The following is a 17,749-nucleotide window of genomic DNA, read 5'->3' as shown; positions in this document are numbered from 1 at the left end:
CTTGGGCAGTGCTAGAGTTTGAACTCAGGGCTTTAGGCTTGCTAGGCAGGTGCTCTACCACTTGAGCTATAACTTCATCGTTATTCTTTAAAATGATCCTGATAATATTTAAGTATGAGAAATACTGCCTTGTATTAATACCCTGTAAGCAGTAAGCATTTCAAGAAGACTGTTGACTGAAATGTCCTCTAGGGACAACCCAAAGTGTAGCAGAAGCCTGAGTCACTCTTAGTGGAGACTCATCCCCAAATCTTGTCTCTAGAGGCAAGAAAGTCACTAACCTTGTTAAGGTTCAGCATTATACACAGACACACACTCACTCACTCTCTCTCTGCTTGTATTCAGGTGCTCTGTTAACTCTCTTACTTGAGCCATTTCCCGACAGCATTATATTTTCTAACACAAACTTAGGACAGACTGACCTTTCAAGTTCTTCCTCTTCTGATTTCAGCTGTTTGAGTTCTATGGAAAGAAAATAATGCATAGAGTGGACATTCTTAGAATGCTACATATATCGTGTTTTATTGAAAATTCTGACTTAATCTCATCTAAAAATAATCAACAAATGTTAACCAGGTTTCCCCCACCATTTATCTCTGACTCAAGTTACCATTCTCTGCAGCTTTCATTTGAGAATTCCATTCGTCCACAGGATTATCTTTCTCTTCATTTTCCAAATCCTTAGTTTCTAAAGTAGACAACATGCATTAAAATAAGTAATATTTACTTACTTAATATCAGAAATGGAAAAAATAGATGGTCTCAAAGTAAAATATTAGAACCATTTCACAAACATCCACTATCTTCTTTTCAATAAAGCACTAAACTAAAATTATAATTAGGAAAAAGAAGGGTTAGAGGTCATCTTCCTGCTTCAACCTCCCAAGTAGCTGGGATTACATTTGTGTACCACCTTGTGCAGTTTGCCACTAGTAATGGTTTAGAGGTCACCTTAAGATAGAAACTTGCCAGGCACTGGTGGCTCACACCTATAATCCCATCTACTCAGGAGGCTGAGATAAAAGGATTGCAGTTCAAAACTGGCTCAGGCAGGTCCATGAACTCTTATCTCCAATTAACCACCAGAAAACCAGAAGTGGAGCTGGGGTTCAAAGGGGTAGAACAGGGCTGGGAAGGTGGCTCAGTGGCAGAGCGCTTGCCTTGCATGCCTGGGGCCCTGGGTTTGATTCCTCAGTACCACATAAGCAAAAAGAAAAAAAAAAAAAAAGCCAGAAGTGGCCCTGTGGCTCAAGTGGTAGAGTGCTAGCCTTGAGCTGAAGAGCTGAGGGACAGCACCCAGGCCCAGAGTTCAGGCCCCAGGACCGGACCCCCCGCCCTCCCAAAAAAAGAGTTATTAAAAAAAAAAAAAAGGGCTGGGAAGGTGGCTCAGTGGTAGAGTGCTTGCCTTGCATGCCTGAGGCCCTGTGTTCGATTCCTCAGCACCACATAAGCAAAAAGCAAAAAGCCGGAAGTGGCACTGTGGCTCAAGTGGTAGAACGCTAGCCTTGAGCTGAAGAGCTGAGGGACAGCACTCAGGCCCAGAGTTCCAGGCCTCACGACCGGAACCAAAAAAAAAAGGGGTAGAACACTAGATTTGAGCAGAAAAGCTCAGGGACAGTATGCCGAGGTCCTGAGTTCAAGCCCATGGACTGAAAAAACTATTTAACCACATATAATTTGCAGATGTGAAATAGTTGTTAGGCAGCCCCTATGAGCCAAGTAGAAACAGATTAAGACACACAAAAAAAGCAAGTTCACCAGGAACTGATGGCTCATGCCTGTAGTCCTATTTACTCAGAAAGCTGACATCTGAGGATCATGGTTAAATGCCAACCTAATTACAAAAGTTTGTTGAGACTCTCATCTCCAATCAGCCACCAGAAACGTGGAAGTGGAGCTGTGGCTCAAGCTGTAGGGCTCAAGCCTTGATCAAAAAGCTCAGGGAAGGCGGGCACCGGTGGCTCACGCCTGTCATCCTAGCTACTCAGGAGGTTGAGATCTGAGGATCGTGGTTCAAAGCCAGCCTGGACAGGAAAGTCCATGAAACTTTTTTTTTTTTTTTTTTGGGGGGGGGTCCGGTCGTGGGGCCTGAACTCTTGGCCTGGGCGCTGTCCCTCAGCTCTTCAGCTCAAGGCTAGTGCTCTACCTCTTGAGCCACAGTGACACTTCTGGCTTTTTTTCTTTTTGTTTATGTGGTGCTGAGGAATCGAACCCAGGGCCTCATGCATGCAAGGCAAGCACTCTACCACTGAGCCACATTCCCCCCCTCCTCCCCCCTGAAATTCTTATCTCCAATAAACCACCAGAAAACTGGAAGTGGCGCTGTAGCTCAAGGGTAGAGGGTTCACTTTGAGCCGAAGAGGTGAGGAACAGCACTCAGGCCCAGAGTTCAAGACCCGCGACTAACAAAAAAAATTAAAAATTAAAAAAAAAAAAAGCTAGCCGGGCGCTGGTGGCTCACGCCTGTAATCCTAGCTACTCAGGAGGCTGAGATCTGAGGATCGCGGTTCAAAGCCAGCCCGGGCAGGAGAGACCATGAGACTCCTATCTCCAATAAACCACCAGAAAACCGGAAGTGGCGCTGTAGCTCAAGTGGTAGAGCGCTCGCCTTGAGCTGAAGAGCTGAGGGACAGCGCTCAGGCCCAGAGTTCAAGCCCCACGACCGACACACAAAAAAAAAAAAGCTTAGGGACAAGGTCCTGAGTTCAAAACTCAGAACAGGCACACAAAAGAAAAGGAGTAAGCAGGGGCTGGGAAGGTGGCTCAGTGGTAGAGCACTTGCCTTGCATGCTCAAGGTCCTGGGTTCGATTCCTCAGCACCACATAAGAAAAAAGCCGGAAGTGGCGCTGTGGCACAAGTGGTAGAGTACTAGCCTTGAGCTGAAGAGCTGAGGGACAGTGCCCAGACCCAGAGTTCAGGCCCCACAACCGGACCCAAAAAAAAAAAAAAAAAAAAAAAAAAAAGGAGTAAGCAAATACAACTTAAAATTTTAATTTGTTTTTGAAATGTGGGAGTCATCCTTATAAATTTTCCTCTCCTCAATTCAAACCAAGTTTATTGAAGTTCAGATTTTAACTCAAAAGTGGCTTTTCCTATAGATATATGTTACAAAAGATTCCTGAAGAGGCAGAAACTACATTTTAGATGGAAAGGTTGGGTCTAAGGAAAAGAAAGGAAGAATGAAAGAATGAATATTGCTATATAAAAGTCTGTTTCTTTGGCAGTAGGAAGTTTGGAAGTACCACTTGATAGCTTCTCTATCTACTGTGAAGACAAGGTGAGGTAGGTGGGAATCTAAGACTATAGACTTGTAGTCTGCACTGTCAATTCAATGCAGCGCACATGTTCTAGACATTTTTTCTGTGCATATTCTTAGGGATTTTGGGGTCCCGTTCCTATTGCCATAACAAAAGTACACGGTGAAAGAATTGCATAGAATGGTAAACTTTTAGAATTTAGGTTGTGTAAGAGTGTAGAGGAAGCTGGGCGCTGGTAGCTCACGCCTGTAATCCTAGCTACTCAGGAGGCTGAGATCTGAGGATCGCGGTTCAAAGCCAGCCAGGGCAGGAGAGATCATGAGACTCCTATCTCCAATAAATCACCAGAAAACCGGAAGTGACGCTGTAGCTCAAGTGGTAGAGCGCTCACCTTGAGCTGAAGAGCCGAGGGACAGCGCCCAGGCCCAGAGTTCAAGCCCCACGACCAAAAAAAAAAAAAAAAAAAAGAGTGTAGAGGAAATTGCTGGCCACCGGTGGCTCACGCATGTAATCCTAGCTATTCAGGAGGCTGAGATCTGAGAATCGCAGTTCAAAGCCAGCCAGGGCAGGAAAAGCCATGAAATTCTTATCTTCAATTAACCACCAGAAAACCTCAAGTAGCACTGTGGCTCACATGGTAAAGGGCTAGCCTTGAGCTGAAGAGCTGAGGGACAGTGCTCAGGCCCAGAATTCAAGCCTCATAAAGGACCACCCCCCCAAGAAAAAAAGAGTGTAGAAGAAATAATGTAACAAAAGATTTGAAAGTTAGGCATCAGTGGCTGACAGCTATAATCTTAGCTACTCAGGAGGCTGAGATCTGAGAACCAAGGTTTAGAAGCTCCCTAGGCAGACAAATCCTCAAGATTCTTATCTCCAAATAACAAGCAGAAAGTGGAGGTATGGCTTAAGTGGTAAGAAAGCCAGCCTGATCAAAAAGCAAATTTTATGTTAGGTTGTATTTTCTTTGTATATTATAAACATTTACTTAAACTTGTTGCAGTTTGAAGTAATTTTCAAAATGTATGCTCAACAATAATCATTAAAATGTTTGCAGCATAAAAAAAAAAATCTCAGCAAGAGCAAAAGGCCCTGAGTTCAAATTCTAATATTGGTTTTTTTAAAAAAAAGGATTTGAATATGAGTGGAGAGAGTATTAACCATCCAACTTCAGTGTTTAGAATCTATTTTGTAATTAACTTGCAGTGGTTTTTTTTTTTTTTTTTTTTTTTTTTTTTTTTTTTTTTTTTGTCCGGTTGTGGGGCCTGAACTCAGGGCCTGGGCGCTGTCCCTCAGCTCTTCAGCTCAGGGCTGGCGCTCTACCACTTGAGCCACAGTGCCACTCCCGGCTTTTTTCTTCTTGCTTATATGGTGCTGAGGAATTGAACCCAGGGCCTCAGGCTTGCAAGGCAAGCGCTCTACCACTAAGCCACCTTCCCAGCCCACTTGCAGTGGTTTTTAAGGGGAGTAACATAATAAAAACTTTCATAATTATTCATCTGGTAGCAATGTCCAGGTTATATTAGGAGATAGAATTCTTAAGGAGAAAGTAAGAATGGAGATAGGCTAGTTAGATTTGAAATAGCATATTTCAAAACAAAAAGAGCAAAGATGCTGAAGAAACAGTTATGCAAACATAAAAGAAAATAAACGTTCTTTTATTTGGGTTTTGTTTGTTCGTTTATTTGTTCTGAAGACAAGAGACTTATATAGAGCCCAGGCTGGCCTTGAATCCGGGGTCCTCTCATCTCAGCCTCCAGAGTACTTGGATTACAAGTGTGTGACATTATACCCAGTTTTTTACATGATATTTTTTTTGAGGGGGGGTCTGGTCGTGGGGCCTGAACTCTGGGCCTGGGCGCTGTCCCTCAGCTCTTCAGCTCAAGGCTAGCACTCTACCAGTTGAGCTACAGCGCCACTTCTGGCTTTTTGCTTTTTGCTTATGTGGTGCTGAGGAATCGAACACAGGGCCTCATGCAAGCGCTCTACCACTGAGCCACCTTCCCAGCCCATCATGATATTTTTATTGTTGTTGAAATATCTCAATAGGTAGCCCAGGCTGACCTGAAACTTTTGAGATCCACTTTCCTCCACTTCCCAGAGTGATAGGATTAAAGGTATGGGCTACCATGCCCAGCTTAAGTCTTTTAGGAGAATTGCAATGTTAGTATGAATGTATGTACATATGTATTGGAATGTTACAATACAGATAAGAAACATACAGAAGCAAATTTTGGGGTTTCATTTTAGAGATGAGACAAGATAATCAATTGTGTTTTAGTTAAACATAGTTTAAGGTGTTTACAGATAGTTTTGAAGAAACTAGTAGCTAGAAATGTCAGTCTACAACTCAAGAGAAAGAAGTTGAAAATATGTTCCACCAAAATGATTATAAGCTGTTTAAGCTATTTATCTCCTCATGCCTAAGCAAAATATCTGGCATGCAGTAGGTGATTGAGCTGATTTTGAGAATCAGCCATGTAAAAATAATTATTAATACAGATGAAAGCATTTTTACAGCAAAAAAAATGTAGAAAAGAACAGATGAGGCCATGTGTAGTGAAGCACCAGTGTAATCCTAGCTACCCGGGACATAGAAACAGAAGGGTCACTTCACTGTGCTAGGCAGCTTGGCAAAGTTAACACTTTATTTTATCTGAGAAAACAAACCAAAAGCAAAAGGATGGTGGGTTCAAGTGGTCTAGCACTTGAATTCAAGACTCAAACTTCAATTCCTACTACTTTGCACATATTCACCAGAGAGAAAGAAAATAAGAGGCCTGTAATCCTAGCTATTTGGGAGGTAGAGAGTAGGGGATCGCAGTTTGAGGCCAGCCCATGCAAAAGGAAGCCTGAGAGACTATCTCAACTGATGGCTGGGCACGGTGGTGTGCACTTATTATTCCAGCTATTGAGGAAGCACAATGGCTGCTATGCCAATGACTCCAGGAAGCATAAATAGGAGGACTGTGGCCCAGCTGCCAAGGATATAAAGCAAGATCCCACCCAGAAATAAAGGATGCAAATGAGTTGGAGGCATGGCTCAAGTGGTAGAGTACCAGTCTACCAAGTGGGAGTTTCTTACTTCCATTCCCAGTACCATCAAAACAACAACAAAAGTAACAGATGATAGGATCTAAATGCCTCACCAGTTGTTAGAGGCCAAAGAGGAGCTAAAAGGAACAGTGAGGATGGAGAAACAAAGTGAGCACGTGCAAATATAAGGGAGGTAAGTTTCAGGAAGAAAAAGATAATCAGTAGGATCAAGTACTCAAATAGGTCCAGCTGGCTTGGGGCTGGGAAGAATCACATCTGTGATCTTTGAGAAGGCAATTTCAGAAAAGCAAAACAAGTTGTGATTATGAGTGACCAAACTGAAAGGTAAGACAATTTTCAAATGGAGAGAAAACAAGTCATTTATTGAAAAACACAAGATTATGATCTAGGTTGTTATGACTAGCTTTCCAAAGAGATTCATTATCTTTGGCATCTCTATTGTATTACTGATAATCATAGTAAAAGAATTTTAATTTTCTCTAATTTGAGGTCTCAAGCTGCTCTAATTTAAGGTTTTAAGCTGCTCTAATTTAAGGTGTCAAGCTGTGAATATAGCATAGTAAGGCCAACAATCTCTTCGGCAGGGAGATATATATTTTTTTTTTTCTTTTGCCAGTTCTGGGGCCTGAAACTCAGGGCCTGAGCACTGTCCCTGAGCTTCTTTTGCTCAAAGCTAGCACTCTACCACTTGAGCCACAGTGTCATTTCTAGCCTTTTCCATTTATGTGGTATTAAGGAATTAAACCCAGGGCTTCAAGCATGGGAGGCAAGCACTCTGCCACTAAGCCATATTCCCAGCCCTGCAGGGAGACATTGAGATAAAATTAAATATCATTATATATATATATTTTTTGGTGGTTTGAACTCAGAACCTCATGCTTGATAGATAGTTGTCCTTCCAGTTAAGCCATGCTCCCAGCCCACAGATAAAATTAAATATTATTTTAGAAAATCATTTATTTACTTTTTATAGGTGCTCTACCACTGAACTACATACCTATCCTCTAGGAAAGTATTAAAATACTTTACCTATTTCCACTTCAGTGAGACAGTTACTGATCTTCTTAAGTAAGTTGTCCATCTCATTTATCCTTATCTGAAGCTTTTCTCTCTCATTCTAGACACAAAACATTATATATTGTAAGGTCAAACCCTCAAATAAGACATTACAAATGGTCTAAATTGCTGATGTAACTGCTAAGTCATGATCACAGACAGACAAATTTTAAAATAAGATCAAAGATTTAAATCTGGAGCTAAAAAGAATAGAAAAAAAAAAATGAAAAAGCAGCCAGACACTGGTGGGTCACACCAGTAATCTAGCTATTCAGGAGGTTGAGATCTGAGGATCACAGTTCAAAGCCAGCCTGGCCAGAAAGCCCAAGAGACTCTTATCTCCAATTAATGATAGAAAAAGACAAAAGTGGCTCTGTGGCTCAAGTGGTAGAGTGCTAGCCTTTAGCAAAAGGAGCTTAGGGTCAGCACCTAGGCCCAGAGTTCAAGCCCCAGGACCAGCACAAAAAAGAAAAAATAAAAGAAAGAAAAGGAATTAAAAGAAAAAGCAGGTAAATATGAGCTCATTTTGTATTTTCATTTACTATACACTATAGTATTTGTGTTTCATGATTTATAGGACATTAACATTTATAACTTGCAATATAAATTCTCTAAAATGTTGTCAATGTCAGATATGGAAAGCATTAGAACATTTTTATTTTTAAACTTCTTTAAATTAAATATATGGGGGCTGGGAAGGTGGCTCAGTGGTAGAGTGCTTGCCTCGCATGAGGCTCTGGGTTCAATTCCTTAGCGCCACATAAGCAGAAAAAAATTGGAAGTGGCGCTGTGGCGCAAGAGGTAGGGCAGTAAGCCTTGAGCTGAAGAGCTGAGGGACAGCGCCCAGGCCCAGAGTTCAGGCCCCACGACCAACAAAATAAATAAATATAAATTAATTAATCAATTAAATGTATGGAAATGTGGCTTTGTGGTAGCTTGTCTAGCATGCATGAAGCCCTGGGTTCAATTCCTCAGTACCACATAAACAGAAAAGGCTGGATATGGTGCTGTGGCTGGAGTGATAAGAGTGCTAGCCTTGAGCAAAAGAAGCTCAGAGACAATGTCTAAGCCCTGAGTTCAAGCCTCAGGACTGGCAAAAAAAATAAAAAATAATAAATTAAATGTATGTATATGTATAGAATGTAATTTTTTTCTAGTTATTTATTTTTGGTGGGGAGAGGATTGAGCCTAGGCCTCAAGAATACTAGGCAAAGTACTCCATACTAAGCTACATCCACCCTCTGCAAACTTTTTGAAAGGTATCATTTTGGAAACACTACTCTAAACATATTATACACATTCACCACTGGGTATGGATGGGTATGAGGAAGATAAAAGTATAACCTGTCATAACAGGAGAACCAGAATCCAATATACTTTATTTCAATGTATATAAGGTATCACAATATTTGCAATGAGGTATTAATATTCCAACATACTTCAGATGCCACAAGTTGTCAGTCTGACTAAAATTTGCATCTTATAAACAATTGTTTTTGCCCAAGTCTCATTCTCTGTGTGTTAAGGAACATCCTTCACAGTTTGCAACCACTAAAAAATAATTTAAAAAATAATTTTAACAGCTCCTTCTGTAATTGCATCAAGTTACCTGAGCCGACTGCACCAGCTTGTTGTACAGAGCCACCTTTCCTTGGTGAGTGAAGACTTTTGTCATCTTGGTTGAACGAGACTTTATCTTGTTAAGGTAAATTCCAAAGGCCTTCAGCTGTAAGAGAGTAGAGAGTATATTCACTGCAGTAAAACAAACTAGTCCAGCAACTGAGTGGCTTGAGAAGGCAAGTTCAACTGCCCCCACTATGCTTTTCCTGTTCTTGATTGTGATTCCTAAGGTCTGACGTCTGTCACTTATAGATTTAATTCCATTTACTGGTTAAGAACAGAAACAAAAACACAGGAGGAGGCTGCAATGCTTGGTAAGAAATGTACGCATTATCCTGCCCATGTAATTGTAACTCCTCTGTAAAGTATGTTCACAAATAAAATAAAATTAAAAAAAAAAAAAAAGAACAGAAACAAATATTTCAGTTTTGGTTGCTGCCTTTAATTCACTTGTTCAGTTTGTACATTAGAAAATGATATGCTGGGGCTGGGAATGTGGCTTAATGGTAGAAGGCTTGCCTAGCATGCATGAAGCCCTGGGTTTGATTCCTCAGAATCATACACAGAAAAAGCTGGAAGTGGTGCTGTGGCTCCAGTGGTAGAGGGCTAGCCTTGAACAAAAGAAGCTCAGGAACAGTGCCCAGGCCCAGAGTTCAAGCCCCAGGACTGGCAAAAAAAAAAAAAAAAAAAATGCTGTTAGTAAAACTAACGTTGTTAGTAAAAAAAAAAAAAAAACAAAACTCAATCTACTAGAACATATATAAAATATTAATCACTTAAAATATTTTCATTTAAATCTAAGTAAAAGGCAAAGAAGTTCAAATAATTATAATAGTTACTTATTCTACAGTAAATGTTCATCAGAATGTCTGTATTGATTTTTACTCAGAAAATGAAAGTAAAATACCTCTTCATCAGAGCAGTTTCTCATTTTTTCCCACAAGTTCCTGTTTACATCAGTCAATAGTTTATCTTGGTTCAATGCAGAAATCTTTAATCTAAAATGCAAAGCAGTTAGTAAATGGTTTGAGTCAGCTTGAATGAACCAGTTCAGATCTACAGACATATTTTGTTTTTTATATTATTTGCAGTACTAGGGTTTGAACTCAAGACTTGGGCTCACTAGATAGGCACTATGCCACTTCCATCATGCCTCCTAGATCAGAATCTCACAATTTTGTTCAGGGCTGGCTTTGAAACATGATCCTCCTACCTAGAGTTTCTCTAGTAGCTGGGATTACAAGCATGAGACACCTTGCTTATGGATTGAGATGGAGGTCTAATGCACTTTTTCCCTGAGTTATCCTTTAATCTCATTCTTGTTCTTTGCCTCCTAAATAACTGAGAGTATAAATGCACCATGTTGAGCTTATGAAAACTTTTCATTCTTGGTGGTACTGGGGTTTGAACTCAGGGCCTCATGATTATTAAGCAGGTGCTCTGCCACTTGAATCATTCTTCTTTTTTTTGTTTTTGTATTGGTTATTTTCTAGACAGGATCTCACTTTAGAGGCCTGGGTTGGCACGGACTACAATCTAACTCTTTGTGTTTCATGCTGTTGGGATTACAGGTGTATGCCACTGTATATAGCTAGTGCTTCCTCCATAGTGTAGGATGAAAGTACATGACAGCCATCCTTCAGCTTTTTGTTGTGCCTGGGCTAACCACCTTCAACTATGATCACTTACCCAATCTCTACCTTTCATTAGCTAAAATTACAAGATTGAGCTACAAAAACTTCTTTGGTTTTTTGTTGTTGTTGTTTTTTTTTTTGGTCAGTATGGGGCTTGAATTCAGGGCCTGGGTGCTGTCCCTGAGTTCTTTTGCTCAGGGCTAGTGCTCTACCACCTTCAGCCACAGCACCACTTCCTACAAAAATACACTGTATATACGCTACCTACTATTCATTCCAACCTGCTGAGAAAGTATTATCACTTTACAGATGCGGAAATAAAGGCTGACTTATACAAGACTACACAGTGTTGTATCCAAGATTGAGCTGTAGTATGTCTGACTACAAAGCCAAAATTCTTTTCCTCTCATATTTTCTTTTTTTTTTTTTTTGGGTCCGGTGGTGGGCCTGAACTCTGGGCGCTGTCCCTCAGCTCTTCAGCTCAAGGCGAGCGCTCTACCACTTGAGCCACAGTGCCACTTCCAGCTTTTTTCTTTTTGCTTATGTGGTGTTGAGGAATCGGACCCAGGGCCTCAGGCATGCAAGGCAAGCCCTCTACCACTGAGCCACCTTCCCAGCCCTCCTCTCATATTTTCTTCCAATTAATACCATCATATTTTTCCATGTCAGCTATTCTAATTAAAATGTTTCCATTTTCCATGTTAAATTATTCTAATTAAAATGTTACCACAAGCCGGGCGCTGGTGGCTCACGCCTGTAATCCTAGCTACTCAGGAGGCTGAGATCTGAGGATCGCGGTTCAAAGCCAGCCCGGGCAGGAAAGAGACTCCTATCTCCAATAAACCACCAGAAAAGCGGAAGTGGCGCTGTAGCTCAAGTGGTAGAGCGCTCGCCTTGAGCTGAAGAGCTGAGGTACAGCGCCCAGGCCCAGAGTTCAAGCCCCACGACCGACAAAAAATAAATAAATAAAATAAATAAATAAATAAAATGTTACCACAGGGTTGGCAAAGTGGCTCAGTGGTAGAGCGCTTGCCTTGCATGCATGAGGCCCTGGGTTCAATTCCTCAGCACCACATAAGCAAAAAGAAAAAAGCCAGAAGTGGCGCTGTGGTTCAAGTGGTAGAGCGCTAGCCTTGAGCTGGAGAGCTGAAGGACAGCGCCCAGGCCCAGAGTTCAGGCCCCACGACCGGACCCAAAAAAAAAAAAAAAAAAAGTTACCACATAGGTGATCCTGTTTATCAAAGTTCCCAAAAATAAAAACAGAAAAAGCATGCAGAAAAGAAATTAAAACTTTCTTACGCTTCAATCTTTTGGCGAAGAACCTCACAGTCTTCTCTATAAATCTGTATCTTGGGTCCATACACATATTGTCTTAACATCAGGTCTTCTGGAGTAGGTGATATGTCTGTAGTAAACTGCAAAAGGAAAAAAAAAGTCAGAACTGGTGTCTTGAGGAAAAAACCCATGAACAAGAATGAATTCAAGGCCAGGCACTTGTGGTTCATGCCTGTATTCCTAGCTACTCTGGAGGCTGAGATCGCCTCCAATTAACTATTCAAAAAAGAAAAAGTTTAGCCTGGCATTGGTGGCTCACCCCTGTAATCCTAGCTACTGAGGAAGCAGAGATCTAAGGATCATGTTACAAAGCCAGCCAGGGCAGTAGAGTCCATGAGACTATTATCCAATTAACCACCAGAAGTGGTGTTGTAGCTCAAAGTGGCACAATGCTAACCTTGAGCAAAAGAGCTCAGGGACAGTGCCCAGACCCTGAGTTCAAGCCCCACAACAAAGAAAGAAAGAAAGAAAGAAAGAAAGAAAGAAAGAAAGAAAGAAAGAAAGAAAGAAAGAAAGAAGGAAGGAAGGAAGGAAGGAAGGAAGGAAGGAAGGAAGGAAGGAAGGAAGGAAGGAAGGAAGGAAGGAAGGAAGGAAGGAAGGAAGGAAGGGAAGAAAGAGAAGAAAGAAAGAGAAGAAAGAAAGAGAAGAAAGAAAAAAGAACATGAAGAGCTATGGCTCAAGTAGTAGAGCAAGCAAAAAGCTCAGGGACAGCACTCAGGCCTTGAGTTCAAGCTTCAAGACCAGAACAAAAAAGAAAAGAAAGTTGCCTAGCTCAATAAACAAGACAAGAATGATAGTATATGCCTGTAATCTCAAGGAAAGGGGATTGAAGTTTGAGGCCATTATGGGAAAAATTCAATACTATCTCCAAAACACAACCTAAAAACAAAGGAGTAGGAGTCTGGATCAAGTGGTAAAGTGCTTGCCTAGTTAAGTATGAAGTCTTAAATTCCCAGTACTGCTCCCACCAAAAAAAAAAAAAGTTACACAAATAAAAATTATTAAATTCACACTAGCCGGGCGCTGGTGGCTCACGCCTGTAATTCTAGCTACTCAGGAGGCTGAGATCTGAGGATCGCGGTTCAAAGCCAGCCCGGGCAGGAAAGACTGTGAGACTCCTATCTCCAATAAACCACCAGAAAACCGGAAGTGGCGCTGTAGCTCAAGTGGTAGAGCGCTCGCCTTGAGCTGAAGAGCTGAGGGACAGCGCCCAGGCCCAGAGTTCAAGCCTCACGACCGACAAAAAAAAAAAAAAAATTATTAAATTCACACTGCTAAGTACAAGTCAGAACTTTATGTCTGACTTCAAAGTCCATTCCTCTATAGATTTTAGGGGACCTAAAGCTCCCTGCTTACACTGAAGTAGAAAATGGCTTAAAGGGGGCTGGAAAGGTGGCTCAAGTGGTAGAGCGCTAGCCTTGAGCTGAAGAGCTGAGGGACAGCGCCCAGGCCCAGAGTTCAGGACCCATGACCGGACCCCAAAAAAAAAAAAGAAAATGGCTTAAAGCTGGCTTTGGTGGCTTATTCTTATAATCCTAATCAGGAGGCTGAGATCTATGGATCTTGGCTCAAAGCCAACCTGGGCAGAAAAGTCTGTGAGTTTCTTATCTTTTTGTTGTTGTTGTTGGTCGTGGGGCCTGAACTCTGGGCCTGGGTGCTGTCCCTAAGCTCTTCAGCTTAAGGCTAGCACTCTACCACTTGAGCCACAGCACCACTTCCAGCTTTTTCTGCTTATGTGGTGCTGAGGAATTGAACTCAGGGCCTCATGCATATGAGGCAAGCACTCTACCACTGAGCCACCTTCCCAGCCCTGAGTTTCTTATCTTAACCAGCAAAAAAAACATAAATAGAGGTGTGACTCAAGTGAGCGTGTGAGGCCCTGAGTTCACACCCCAGGACTGGCATAAAGAAAGAAGATGGGAAAGAAGAGAAGAAGGGAGGGAAAGGGGAAGAGGAAGGGAAAAGGAGAAGGAAAGAAAGGAAGAAAACAATAGAATACATCTACTACTTTTTTTTGTCTGTTGTGGGGCTTGAACTAGGGGCCTAAGCACTGTCCCTAGCTCTTTTGCTCAAAGCTAGTGCTCTACCACTCTGAGCCACTTCCAGTTTTCTGGTGGTTAATTAGAGTCTCACAGGGCTGGAAATGTGGCTTAGTGGTAGAATGCTTGCCTAGTATGCATGAAGCCCTGGGTTTGATTTCTCAGTACCACATAAAGAGAAAAAGTTGGAAGTATTGCTGTGGCTCAAGTGGTAGAGTGCTAGCCTTGAGCTAAAGAAGCTCAGGGACAGCACCTAGGCCCTGAGTTCAAGCCCAGGACTGGCAAAATATAAAATAAAATAGATTCTCACAGACTTTCCTGCCTGGTCTGGTTTTGAACCATGATTCTCAGATCTCAGCCTCCTGAGTAGCTAGGATTACAGGCATGAGCCACCAAGGCCCAACTTACTTTTGGATTTTTGTAATGCAGGAAAAGCATATGTTATTTTTTTAATCAGAAAATAAATATCAAAAAGATGGCAAGGAACAAGAAATGCTAAAATTTTGCCTTACCAAAATCTTAAATTTCAAGTTGGGAATGTGGCTTAGTGGTAGAATGCTTGCCTAGCAGGCATGAAGCCCTGGGTTCCTCAGTTCTATATCAACAGAAAAGGCCCAGAAGAGGCGCTGTAACTCAAGTGATAGCCTTGAGCAAAAGAAGCTCAGGGACAGTGCCCAGGCCCTGAGTTCAAGCCTTAGGAGTGAAAAAAGAAAAAAAAAAAAATCCCTGATTTCAAAAATCTGTTTTTTCGTAATGCTAAGCATAAATTTACCTAGTATAGAAAAATGTTGGGGCTGGGAAGGTGGCTCAGTGGTAGAGTGCTTGCCTTGCATGCATGAGGCCCTGGGTTCAATTCCTCAGCACCACATAAGCAGAAAAACCCAGAAGTGGCGCTGTGGCTCAAGTGGTAGAGCGCTAGCCTTGATCTGAAGAGCTGAGGGATAGTGCCCAGGCCCAGAGTTCAGGCCCATGACTGACAAAAAAAAAAAAAAAGAAAAAAGAAAAAAAGAAAGAAAGAAAAATGTTCTAAAGGGAAAATGACTTCTTTAACTTTTTTTCTTTTACCTTTTTTTTTTAATGCATTTCCTGTGGCTTGAACTTAGCCCTGGGTGCTGTGCATGAGCTATTTTGCTCAAGGCTAGCACTTTACCACCTGAACCCCATCTCTACTTCCAGCTTTTGGTTTAATTGGAGTCTCACACAGCTGCCTGGACTGGCTTGGAACTGCAATCCTCAGATCTCAGCCTCACAAATACCTAGAATTACAGGCATGAGCCACCAGTGCCTAGCTGATTCTTTTGTTTTTACTTTTCTCTTGTTTTACTTTTCAGTAAATACTTGTTTTCATGTAGTTTAGCAAAGTATAATACATTTTAAGTAGGATAACTATTTTGCCAAGAAGTTGCTTTTACTTTGGCTGGGAGATTGCTCTGCCGGGGCTTCTGTATCACAATGTGGACCTGAAGAAGTATGAAGAACTCTCTTATTGTAATGCTCCCATCTTTGAGTTTCTAAGAAAAGAAAACAAAAGGCATTTATTGATTCATTCAGGGTAAGTGCACTTTGAGTATAACCCTCATGTTTCTAAAACTTGTGCATATTTATGCAAATATTCAAGACTTAGTAAACCACACATGAGCAGATTTTATCCAAGATTATTAATATTATCTTAGTTGAGATAGGGCCCTCCTTATGGAGCCCAGACTGGCCCTGAACTCTATGTGACACCATGACAACCTCTAAGATTAGTTTTTACGGTTTTTCAATAATAAAGTTTACAAAACTTAAAACCTATGTCTTTTAATATTCATTTCTACTTGCTATGGTATGGCTATTTGTTTCATCCAAGACTCATGTTGAATCTTAATCTTGGAAGTCATTTAGAGGAAGAGCCTTTTGGGTGATAACTAGGATTAGAAGAGGTCATGAAGCTGGGGTCCACATGACTGCATTAGTGGTTGCATAAGAGATGGAGGTTAGCAAGGCTGCTCTGTCTTGCTGTGTGAAGCCATGGGTCCTCACCAGCAAGAAAGCTCTCAATTGATACTGAGCTTACTCCAGTGCTATGCTCTTCCTAGCCTCCAGAACCATAAGCTAAATAAATATCCATTCTTTATGATATTCAGGTATAGCCACAGAAAACAGACAGATACTACTTCATAGAATAATTGCTATGCCAGGTGGCAGTGGCTCACACCTGTAATCCTAGTTGCTCAGGAGGTTGAGATCTGAAGCTCACAGCCCAAAGCCAGCCTGTGCAGGAAAGTCCAAGAGACTCTTATCTCCAATTAATTGCAGAAAAAAACAGAAGTGGTGCTGGGGCTCAAGCGGTAAAGTGCTAGCCTTGCGAAAAAGGAGCCCCTGACAGTGCCCAGGTACAGAGTTCAAGCTCCAGGACCAGGGGGGAAAAAAACTGCTATGCTGAATCCTTAATAAAGAAAATTATTCTTCTGCATATAAAATACTTTATATATACTTTTTAAATTAAATGGGGACCAGGTGGTTCCCTCTTCTTTAACCTTGCTCTTTGAGCCATCCAGCTGGAGCCCATCGTTTTCCTTAACACTTTGCCACCAATAAATAACAACCAAGAAAAAGTATTAAAAGTATTAAAAGTGATGAATACTTTTAACGTACCTCCCTCAAGTTCTCCTCACAAATAGTGTCACTGAGAAATTGTGATTCCATTTGACTATTGCGGTTTGCTAAAAGTAAAGCAAATTCATGTGAAAATCAGGTCAAAACCCAATTGTTCGCTTGATTTAACTTGTCTATCAGATTTGTGTGTTGTTTATGATGTTTCAGGAAGACACCCATTTAGCAAAGTAAATTTACTACAGTTTTAGTACATCGTTCAGTGTTTTTCCACTGATTACAAGTTTCTGAAGCAAAACATTCTATTTTTCTATAGTAAAATACTTCTCAATTCATTAAAATGACTATGGGTTAGGCTGATAAAACACTTGGATATTTCCTAAACTGAACTACATTTATTATTAGTCAAGGATTCAGATAACTGCTATTATTTAGACTTCGTAAAAATCTTACTGCTGAAGTCCAGAGAGGTCCCATCAGCCTTGACTGAATCCAGAGAGCTGCTGCAGCTAGATGGGGTCCTGCTTGGGCTTTTTGCCAATACACTGTTAACATGTTTATCTATGTCCTCTTCAGTATCGGGGTCAAAAATCTGTGAAATTATTGATAAAGAAACATTGTTAGAATCAAGTTATGATACTATGTATTCGTGATGGCTAATGTTAACACTCAAAAAAAAAAACCCACTACTTCAAACATACAATTTATCTATGTTGATATTGCAGAGGGTCCAGGACAGGATGTAGCCCAAGAGTGCCCTCTCTATTCTCTCATTCACTTGAGGTACCTGGGGGGGTTGTCTCGCTCTGGGTCTAATGTCTCAGCTGCCAACAGGAAAGAACATTGCTGTCACTATGAACAGTATCACAAGTCAGAGGAGAAGCAAAATTATGCTCCAATTTGCCAGTGAATAAATGTCATAAGCTAGGTACCAGTGGCTCATGACTGTAATCCTAGCTACTCAGGTGGCTGAGATCTGAAGATCGTGGTTCAAAGCCAGCCCAGGCAGGCAAGTCCATGAAACTCTTATCTCCAATAAACTACCAGAAAATGGGAAGTGGCACTGTAGCTCAAGTGGTAGAGCGCTAGACTTGAGCTTAAGAGCTAAGGGACAATGTCCAGGCCCAGAATTCAAGCCCTACGACCGACCAAAAAAAA

The 17,749-nt window shown here is 41.3% G+C and overlaps 1 protein-coding gene across 3 annotated transcripts in view; it reads right to left on the bottom strand.

Annotated features, from left to right (window-relative positions):
* Positions 1-17,749, bottom strand: part of Knl1 (kinetochore scaffold 1) — a 59,402-nt gene that overhangs the window by 16,016 nt on the left and 25,637 nt on the right. For all 3 annotated transcript variants that reach the window (XM_070005804.1, XM_070005806.1, XM_070005805.1), the window contains exons 11-19: positions 17,045-17,183; positions 16,634-16,701; positions 15,409-15,507; positions 11,922-12,037; positions 9,896-9,986; positions 8,978-9,094; positions 7,342-7,429; positions 611-688; positions 423-462 (exon numbers count right to left, since the gene is read on the bottom strand). In XM_070005804.1, coding sequence (XP_069861905.1) covers positions 423-462; positions 611-688; positions 7,342-7,429; positions 8,978-9,094; positions 9,896-9,986; positions 11,922-12,037; positions 15,409-15,507; positions 16,634-16,701; positions 17,045-17,183 — 836 coding nt within the window. The remainder of the gene's footprint in view (positions 1-422; positions 463-610; positions 689-7,341; positions 7,430-8,977; positions 9,095-9,895; positions 9,987-11,921; positions 12,038-15,408; positions 15,508-16,633; positions 16,702-17,044; positions 17,184-17,749) is intronic.

Source organism: Dipodomys merriami, unplaced genomic scaffold, assembly GCF_024711535.1.
Source record: "Dipodomys merriami isolate MVZ:Mamm:240054 unplaced genomic scaffold, mDipMer1.0.p SCAF_69, whole genome shotgun sequence".
In the NCBI taxonomy this organism is placed as follows: domain Eukaryota; kingdom Metazoa; phylum Chordata; class Mammalia; order Rodentia; family Heteromyidae; genus Dipodomys; species Dipodomys merriami.
The sequence above is the reverse complement of the archived record's forward strand: the minus strand, read 5'-3'. Positions and strand labels throughout refer to the sequence as shown.